The following is a 10662-nucleotide window of genomic DNA, read 5'->3' as shown; positions in this document are numbered from 1 at the left end:
TGATGTGCAAGTAAAGGGTAAAAGTGCATATGACATTAAGGTGTCTTCAGGTGAACCAATACTTCAAGAACTAGGTTTTCTGAGCCACTTCTTCGCACCCTACTGCTGAAATTGGGTGCGGAAAATTTGTAAAAAAAATATATGTTGTTACATTCAATGAGGTTGCACTTTGTTGTTATTATGGAATAATAGTAATGGTGTAAAAAATACTATAGTATCAATATATAATTGAAGTCGCGATAGCATATATGCAAATTTATATTGTAATCTAATTATTTGGCCAGTCTTTAAATCAACACTACATTCTTTATCTTCTATGATATGATATTCTTAGTTCCTTAGAAATTTATACCAGAGAATTCAACTCTTACCTATGAAGGTGGAGCCAGACCACAAATCGGCGAGTGCAACTCCAACACTTGAAAATCTAGCCTTTGGGGGATAAATCTCAGCCCCGATTATATATCTTGAATACAGCTCGGTAGCTCCGACGACTTTGATGGGTCAAGAGAACTTTGATCCAAAGCAGAAATCGGCGAGTGCAGTCCGATGCTTGAAAATCTAGCCATTGGGGTATGAATCCCAACTCTGATGATCTTGAATCCAACTCCGTAGCTCGAACGACTTTGATGGATCAAGAGAACTTGGAGAGAATTTAGGGGCGGTGTCGCTCGAAATTTTGAGGAAATAGTCAACTGTTTTTGGCTGTTCTTTATTTGCTTTTGTTGCTTTTCCTTTTACTTTTTTCCACTTCTTTATTAGTTGTAACTTTTATTATTAGTTCTATTACATAGTGGTATTAAAAAAAGTTCTTTGAAATGGCGCTTAACGGCTCTGGGTGTGTGATTCATAGAATACAATTGTCAATATTTTTATTTCATACTCGTTTTGATTAGTCATTGAAGTCAAATTGTCATATCCTTTTTTTATGTCAATTTTTTTTTTTAAATGCGGTCAGTGGGTTTTTTGTCCCCACTAACTCTTTTATTAAATAATCAAAATCCAAATAAGTCTGTACACAAATAAGCAAAGAAAAGGAAAAGTCCAAACAAAGGTAAAAGAAAAGAACAAGACCAAGAGTCTAGAAAGGGAAGTAAAGTAAAATTGGTCCGATGTCCTTCTTCTCATCTGCTACTTCATTGCTCAAGATCGTTGATGCTCTTGTTCTTCTTCGATTCCAGATAAGTTCCAGTTAATTTGAATGACATTTTCCCTTTTTGATTTCCACTCCTTAGCTGAATGCTTATGCTTTGTAGATCTTCCTTCTCAATGAAGTTCCAGCTAAGATTTGTCATCATTCTTCCAATTAGAAGCTGCAGAGGAGCAATTTGAAGATTTTCTTGAGCTATGTGCCCTTCGTTATCAATTTGAAAATATATTTTATACAACTGATTAAAAAAGCTTAAACTCTATAGTTGTATTTCTCAATTACAAAACTTCCTCTTTTATCCTTAAAGAAATGATTTATAACCACATAAATATTATTGACTTATCTTAGACGACAAGTTTTAAAGTCTTCCGTTCTTTTTTAAACTCCGTGCATAGTCGAACTATATCACATAATTTAGGACAGAGGAAATAGTACTTTTTAGGTCATTTCTAAGTATACTGAGTTTCTCGCACGTCGGTTGCACGGGTTATGCAGTACACAATCTCATTTCCTGCAACTCTTACCCTCATATCTCATTGTTAAAGTGATGTGCAAGTAAAGGTTAAAAGTGCATATGACATTAAGGTTGTCTTCAGATGAACCAATACTTCATGAATTATGTTTTCTAAGCCACTCCTTCCCACTCTGCTGCTGAAAATTGGGTGCAGAAAGTTTTGTAAAAAAATGTATGATGTTACTTATTGTTACATTCAAAGAGGTTGCACTTTGTTGCTATTATGGAATAATATTAATGGTGTAAAATTACTATAGTATCAATATATAATTGAAGTCACGATAGCATATATGCAAATTTATATTGTTACTTGTAATTATCTTTTAAGTAATCTAAATATTTAGCCAGTCTTTAAATCTACGCAACATACTTTATCATCTATGATATTCTTAGTTCCTTAGAAATTTATACCAGAGAATTCAACTCTAACCTATGAAGGTGGATCCAGATCATAAATTGGCGAGTGCAGCTTCGACGCTTAAAAATGTTAGGGGATGAATCACAACTCCGATTATATATCTTGAATCCAGCTCTGTAGCTTCGGCGACTTTGATGTGTCAAGAGAATTTGGATCCAGAGCATAAATCGGTGAGTGCTGCTCCGACACTTGAAAATCTAGCCTTTGGGGGATGAATCCCAGCTCTGATGATCTTGAATCCAACTCCGTAGCTCCTACAACTTTAATGGATCAAGAGAACTTGGAGAGAATTTAGGGGCGGTGTCAATTGACACTTTGAGGAATTAGGCAAGTGTTTTTGGCTATTGTCTTTATTTGCTTTTGTTGCTTTTCAATTTTCTTTTTTCCGCTTCTTTATTAGTTGTAACTTTTGTTATTATTTCTATTTTAATAAAATATCACCCACTAGGTATTACTTAGAGGAATTAAAAAACGTTCCTTAGAAATGGAGCTTAATGGCTATGGGGTGTGTGATTCATAAAATACAATTTTCAATATCTCAATTTCTAAACTTCCCTTTTAATTCTTATGAAATAATTTACAACCACACAAATATTCTTGGCTTGCTTTAGACCACAAGTTTCAAAAGTCTTTCTTTCTTTCTTAAACTCCGTATCTAGTCAAACTATATCACATAATTTCGGACGGAGGGAGTAGTAGTACTTTTTAGGTCATTTCTAAGTATACTAAGTTTATCGCACGTGCGTTGCACGTGTATACCGAATTATGTAGTACACGATCTCATTTCGTGGAACTTTTACACTAGTCTCTCGTTCTGCCAAGGGGAGGGGGGATGGAAAACAAAATAGAAACAAATGATGTATTTTTTGTAGATCCCTTTATGCCTGTAGTAGAAGGAATATCAAAAAGGAAAGAAAAAATACGAAAAAGAAAATATAGAAATCTTTGAAGATTAGAACACTTTTATTTATTTATTAATTACTCACCTGATTGTAGATTTCTTTATTATAAAACTAGAGAAAAAGAGAGAGACCTGAAAATAGGGCGGGGCATAAACACCCAAAACCGAAAAACCGGATCGAACCGAATTAGTTCGGTTTCAGTTTTTTGGTGTTTTGGTTCGGTTTTGGGTTTTTTTTATATATAACAAATTCAGTGTTTCGGTTCAGTGTTCGGTCCCGGGTCAACGGTTCTTCGGTATTTCGGTTTAACCGAAGATTTACTGCGTTTTTTTTTTTTTTTTTTAAAGATTTACTATATGAATACAATTATTTTTTACAACACTCAATCCACTCTCTCAAGCCCAAATTTAATGTATCCAAGCCCATCCCTATAGAGTATAGACTCACCCTAATTTCATTCACTTAACCTAAGCCCTAACTTCATTTCTTCACTTCCTCAGTTTCTCTCCTCTGTCCTCAGTTTAATGAACTGATGAATTGCAGTCAGTTTAATGATCAGCTTGACATTCATAATACAAAAGATTACATCACGAGTTCAAATCTTCCAGTACTCATTCTTAAATGTGATATATGTCCCGAATATAGCTAATATTGGTGCATCTTTAGTTGTTTGACTTATGTATATCAGAAGTTCAGAATCTTTGGTAATTGTTGTTCATGTTGGCCTTTGATAGGCTCTATTCATGATTCATTTTCTTGTTGCTTCTTAGCTGCTTAATATTATTTTCTATATGATATCAACTTCTATGTCCTCGTAATGTTTTAAGTTAGGTAACAAAACAATGTAGTATTGAAAGTTAACATAGAAGTCAATATTTTGGTGATGATGTTTACTTATCTATAGGACTTCATCATATATATGAAGCATCTCATTTTGAAACAATCAATAGCATGCAATAATCAGTACTCCGTAGTCTGCGCAGAGCCACCAAACTAAATTGACTTTGCTCGATAAAATAATTATTAACTAATAAAAACGCCCACCCCTAAATTTACAAGCAAAAATTAGCTCATTTTAGGCCCATGCTGGAAAAAAAAATCGAACTAGAAAAATCGAAACTGATCCGAATTGAACTTCAAAAAACCGAACCGAACAGAACTAATTCAGTGTGGTGTTCAGTGTCCACTTTCAAAAAAATCGAACCGAACTTTGAAAAAATCGAACCAAAGAACCGAACGCCCACCCTTACCTAAAAGTCTAGAAAAGATAGAGTATCAATCAAAGGAGTACTCAACTTGAATATGGCAATAGGTTTTATAATCCTTTGAGATTTTTCGTTTTGATATTATTCATAATTATTCACTATTCTTTATTTACTGGCGGACTAATCTGAATTTGCGTCACATAATTGCATATTAAATGAGTAAACACTAATTACGAGAATATCTTCATATTCTAATTTGAATTTGAAAACTCTCATTAATGATAGAGATCTCATAAATCTCGTCATATTTTTTAATGAATTTCCATTGATCACTCTGTCCTGCATGTCGCCATTACCACTGGCCATGTCTTTCCTCATGTCATACTCTTTAATTTTTTTTAAATAAATTAAATTATTGTAATTTATTATGCTTTTTATGTCATGTTTAAGTATACCAGTCCTTGACACGTATGTTGCACATGTATGCCGAGTCGTGTAGTGGCAATAGATTTTATAATCCTTTGAAATTTTTCATCACCATTCGCTATTTTGTATGTACCGGAGCACTTATCTAAATTTGTGTCACATAAGAACCTATTAAATGAAAAAACACTAATTATAAAAAATTTATCATTTTCTAAATTTGAATTCGAACACTCCAATTAATGATAGAGATCTCATCAATCTCGTCATATATTTAAGTGAATTTTCATTCATCACTCCGTTCTACATGCTTCCATTGCCAGTTTGTCGTGGCTTTTCTTTAAGTTATACTCTTTAAATATTTTTAAATATATTAAATTATTGTACCTTATAATGCTTTTTATGTCATTTTCAAGTATACTAGTCCTTGGCACGTGCGTTGCACGTGTATGTCGAGTCGTGTAGTGGCAAATGTTTTACAATCCGTTGAGATTGTCTTTTTGATAGTTTTCATAACCATTCACTATTTTGTATTTACTGGGGAACTTATATGAATTTGCATCACATAAGAGCCTATTAAATGAGAAAACACTAATTATTATAATTTCTTCATTTTTAAAATTTGAATTCGAACACTCTAATTAATTATAGAGATCTCATCAATCTTGTCATATTTTTAGTGAATTTTCGTTGATTACTGTATCATGCATGTCCCCATTGGCACTTGTCATGTCTTTAATCTACGTTATACTCTTTAAATATTTTTAAATTTATTAAATTATTATCATAATATTTTTCATGTCATTTTTAAGTATACCAGTTCCTTGACACGTGCGTTGCACGTGTTTTTCTAGTCATGTAGCGGCAATAAGTTATATAATTCTTTGGGATGTTTCTGTTCAAGATTTTTTCTTTTTTATATTTTTCATCATGACCATTCACTATTTTGTACCACAACACATAAAAGGAAATTCTTGGCAATAATTGATTTAAGCCTCTTGTAACTGTTGTATTTTTATAACCCCTCTCGTCTTTATTCGACAAGTAGTAAATTTGAATTGCCGAAATTGAACAAACGTTGTTTTCAAGGAATAACTCAACGTCCAAGAGTAGACATATAAAACACTAGACACTCTCATTCGCCTCTTCATTTCAATTCAAGTTTTCCGGATGATATCTAATTAGCAGATCCAAGAGGAGGTGTTTGAACCGGTAGGGGCGACACTATTTTGCTTCTTCATTCAATTCAAGTATTAAGGGAATCTAAAAGTGACTGAGAGGATACCGATTTGCTTCTTCATTTTATTCAATCCAATTTTGGTCGTTAATTCTCATACGATTAGTGAAAGGCTCAGATTATGTGATGGTAAGTTTGATTCTATCCAAATCTCATTTTTCCATTTACTATGTTTTTCTTCCTCTTGTGTTCACCTATATATTGATGGTTCGATCTAGCAAGTGCCATTGCTTCATGAGAGATGCTAGCTTAGGTCTGCATTTTCTTAAATTTATTTTCCCTATTGAGAATCTTCAAGGTAGTAGCATGACAAATTACACATCCTCAACTTTTTGTAAGACAATTTTTAGTGAGTTTTCATTGATCACTCCGTCTTGCATGCCGCCATTACCACTTGTCATATCTTTTCTTTACCTTATAGTATTTAAATGTTTTTATATATATTAAATTATAATACTTTTTATGTCATTTTTAGTACATTAGTTCAATTCCTTGGCACTTGTGTTGCACGTGTATGTCGAGTCGTGCAGTGGCAATAGGTTTATAATCCTTTGACATTTTACTTTTTGATAATTATCATAACCATTCTCAATTCTGCATTTACTGGAGGATTAATCTGAATTTGCATCACATAAGAGCCTATTAAATGAGAAAACACTAATTAAAATAATTTCTTCATTTTAAAAATTTGAATTCGAACACTAAAAAATAATGATAGAGATCTTACAGTGTGATCGCATAGAGACTTTGGAATATACAAGATAAATGGTGTTGAAAGATGGGACAAGAGAGATTGCTTAGGTGTTAAGCGTCCTCCACCCTTCAACTCTAAGGTTTTGGGTTCGACTAATCGAGGGAGCAAAAAGGTAAAAGCTCCTAGAGAGGGGTAAGAAAAAAAAAATCGAAAAAATCTCAACATATTTTTGAGTGAATTTTCATTTATCACTCCCTCCTGCATACCGTCATTGTCACTTGTCATTTCTTTTCTTTACGTTATCCTCTTTAAATATTTTTAAATATATCAAAATTGTTGCAACTTACAACACTTTTGATGTCATTTTAAGTCTAGTAGTTTCATGGCATATGAGTTGCACATGTACTCCGAGTCATGTAATACACATATTTGTAAAGTAACGTCAACATTAATTTTTAAATAATCGGGAGAAAAAACATGCAATCAAACAAACGAGAAGAAAATTTTAGTTATTACAAGATGTCTCTCCTTACTCTTTAATGTAGGTGTATAGCCGCATAGGGTTAAAAGAGGAAGAAAGGGTGATTGGTGGTAAAGGTAGTGGCGCAAAGAGGAATAAAAAAAATAAAAACTTAAAATTAGGGGCAATGGTCAAATTTGCCCTTGAACTATGCGAAAGGATCAAATTTGCCCGTGAACTATGCGAAAGGGTCAAATTACCCTGCGTTTTAAAAATAATCCTTAATTGTTTGTCACATGGCATTACAGGATGCTACGCTTCCACAGTTTGAAAAAACGATAAATTGTTCCATTTTGCATAGTTCAGGGGCCAATTTGACCCCAACTAGTAACGACGAGGGCATATTTGATCCCATCTATTAACAAAGGACAAATTTATATCATTTCGCATGTTCAATGACAAATTTGACCATTTACCTAGAATTTAATGCTTTTATGTTTTAACTTTTAAGAGCGGGAAAATGACACTTGTATAGCTACTCCAGATATTGGTGGTGTGAATTAGAAAACATATCATGTCAAATCCTAATTTAGTAATTTACTGAATAGAAACATGCGTTTTAGCTCGTAAAAGGAATATGTAATTATGTAGTACTCTACTGGATATCAATTTCTTTTAATGCTTATCGCTCCACTTGAAAATTAAACAGAAAAATAATTTACCAAAAAGAAGTTCACAAGATGGATAACTTATTAGTTATTACTATTCCCTCTGTCCCAATTTGTTTGACACTTTTCATTTTTTCGAGAGTCAAACTTCATAATTTTGACCGTGTGTTTGAACATAGAATCTTTAAATTTTTCGAAATAAAATTTACATATTTGAAAACTACGTAAAAAGTACTATAAGTCACCATAATTAATAATTTAAAATATTTAAATGATATATGAAAAAATTACAATCAAAGAACAACTCGTTTGACTATCGAAAAGCAAAAAGTGTCAAATAAATTGAGACGGAGGGAGTATAATTTATTGCACAATAGCATCCATTCAAATCAAACAAAAAATGGTAATTAAATCATAACAAATGATATAATTTGTTCAAATATTATACTTACAAAATTAATACAATACAGTATCATACATTGCGAAATGATGAATAGCAACCATCCGAACAAGATGTCAAAAGGAGTAATTAATGCTATATTTTTTTCCTTATTTATAATTTAGGAAATTTGTTGGGTCATTTGACTTCGGAAAACGTGTATGCCAAGATACGAGGAAAAAAGATTACGACAGTTACGCCCAATTGCAGAAATCTCTTGCAGAAAATCCCCCTTTACCTTCACTTTTATAAACCAAAAAAAAAAAAAAAAAAACTTCCTGTTTTGGGATTACCTAAAACCGACATTAAAAGCCTATAAAAAGCAACGTACACCTCATACTTTGGAAAACAAAATCATAAACCAAACTGCATATTTTGCTACGTTCCACACTTTCTTCACATTGTAAAAGTTCGAAGAAGAAATCGGTAGTAAAAGAAGGGCAGCGTCACATTTTTTTGAGTTAGAAGCAGACGTTGACAGCGGCGAGGAAGGAGAAGACGAAGAAGAAGAAGCAGAAGAAGGTTTCATTGACGATGATTCCAACGAAATAGACAATTCTGTCCTCCAACGACGTCATGTTATTCATCCACAAATTGGTGAAGACGAAGACGAATTTACACGTAGAATTGTAGAAAGATACGGAAGAAAATCGAGATATGAAGAAGAGGAAAATGCAACAGAGGTTCTTGAATTTCAGCAAGCACTTTTGCCTACAATAAAAGATTCTAAGTTATGGATGGTTAAGTGTGCAATTGGCCATGAGAGAGAAGTAGGTGCATGTTTAATGCAGAAGCAAATTGATAAATCCTTTAAACTGCAAATTAAATCGGTAATTGCACTTGATCATCTCCAGAATTACATATACGTTGAAGCAGATAAAGAATCTCATGTTAGGGATGCATGTAAAGGGATGCGCAATATTTTCTTGAAAAATAAGATTGTAATGGTTCCAAACAAGGAGATGTCTGATGTGCTTACTGTGAAAAACAGAGAATCAGAATTTTCAAATGATTCTTGGGTGAGATTGAAGACTGGGAATTACAAAGGAGACCTTGCACAAGTTGTGAATGTGGATGATATTCGACGAAGAGTTACTGTGAAATTGATTCCAAGAATTGATTTTCAGGCTTTGGTTAACAAAATTGAAGGTAATTTACCGCTGGAAAAGTCGAAGAAATTCTGTCCTCCACCGAGATATTGGAGTGCTAGTAAAGCCAAGGCATTGGAAATTCCAGTGAAGCGACAGAGAGATTTAGTTACTGGGGATTACTTTGATACAGTTAATGGCATGAAATTCAAAGATGGTTTTTTGTATAAACCAGTGTCCATTAGGTCGATCAGTAACAATGTTCAGCCAACTCCGGATGATCTTGAGAAATTTCGCGGAGCTAGAGATGATGATAATGATACAGAAAGTTTATCTTTTTCTACACTGCTTGCAAAAAAATCAGAAGAAAAAATATTTTAAGGAAGGAGATCAAGTTGTTGTTCTCAATGGAGAACTGAAAACCATAAAAGGACGGGTTCTGAAAGTTGATGATGATATTGTTTACCTCAAACCAGATAGCATAGGTTTGCCTGAGAGTGTTGCAATCCACAGCAAAGATTTGATCAAGATATTTGAACTTGGAGATCATGTTAAAGTTGTTTCTGGAAGTAAGGAAGGTGAAATTGGTTCAATTACTTCAGTTAAAGGACATGTAGTAACTGTACTGCCCGACAAATCTACTAACACATTGGATGTGTTGGCTGATCATATCCAGAAAAGTTCTGAGGTTGCATATTGTACTAAAGATAACAACAGAAGTAGAAATGGGGTTGTAACAATAACCAATTTCAGACCTCCACCTCTTAAGAAACGAGAAGGATTTGGAAGAGTAAGGCGTGATCCATTATTGAATGCTCGAATTAAAATCCGTCAAGGACCTTATAATGGGATGACTGGGACAGTTGTGGAAGTTAGAGGGAATAAAACCCGGGTGGAATTGGAGGCTCAAATGAATTTTGTTTATGTTGATCGCGATCAAATTTATGAGAACGTGGAAACGGAGAATTCTAGTTGCATGGAAGAACGATATGGCCGAGGGGGTGAGACTCCTATGTACTGTCCAAGAACTCCACTTCGTCCATGGATGACTCCAACAAGAGATTCTCCTGCAACACCTATTCATGAAAGAATGAGAACGCCAATGCGAAGTCGAGCATGGAATCCTTAGTAACTAATTGAACTAGTTTTAGCATTCTGTGAGCTCTTACTTATTTCTAGTTTTTTCTTAATGTAAATATATTTTGCCCTTACGTTTATTCTGAAGCATGGTATTTGATAGTTTGATATGCAAAGTTAGATTTATGATCTTTTTCAAGTCGTTTTGATTGTCTTGCTAGCTTCCTAAATGTACAATACTAATAGCTTTACATTAATTGTCAGATCAATCTGATATCCAAATTATTCCAGTTCCTCAGTAGTAGACCCGACCAGAAGGTAGATACGTTATGTTTGCAAACACATAATTTTAATGTGTCATGATCATAAGTAAGAGGATCATAAGAG

The 10662-nt window shown here is 33.5% G+C and overlaps 1 protein-coding gene across 1 annotated transcript; it reads left to right on the top strand.

Moving 5' to 3' along the window:
• The first annotated feature begins 7190 nt into the window (after nucleotides 1–7190).
• On the top strand, nucleotides 7191–10327 carry LOC132629125 (putative transcription elongation factor SPT5 homolog 1). The gene is made up of 3 exons (XM_060344858.1): nucleotides 7191–7253; nucleotides 8521–9526; nucleotides 9675–10327. Exons 1-3 carry the CDS (start codon nucleotides 7191–7193, stop codon nucleotides 10325–10327), a joined length of 1722 nt encoding a protein of 573 aa, XP_060200841.1.
• Nucleotides 10328–10662: the final 335 nt, after the last annotated feature.

Source organism: Lycium barbarum, chromosome 2 (assembly GCF_019175385.1).
Source record: "Lycium barbarum isolate Lr01 chromosome 2, ASM1917538v2, whole genome shotgun sequence".
Lineage (NCBI taxonomy): Eukaryota > Viridiplantae > Streptophyta > Magnoliopsida > Solanales > Solanaceae > Lycium > Lycium barbarum.
This window is presented reverse-complemented; position numbering and strand designations above follow the sequence as displayed.

Bases quoted from the DNA above. Each gene is read 5' to 3' on its own strand.
- LOC132629125 (XM_060344858.1), top strand. From the start codon at position 7,191: ATGGTCAAATTTGCCCTTGAACTATGCGAAAGGATCAAATTTGCCCGT. The intron at 7,254-8,520 runs GTCAAATTACCC...ACATTGTAAAAG, and splicing joins CCCGTGAACTATGCGAAAGG to TTCGAAGAAGAAATCGGTAG. The intron at 9,527-9,674 runs GTTTATCTTTTT...ACCTCAAACCAG, and splicing joins TGATGATAATGATACAGAAA to ATAGCATAGGTTTGCCTGAG.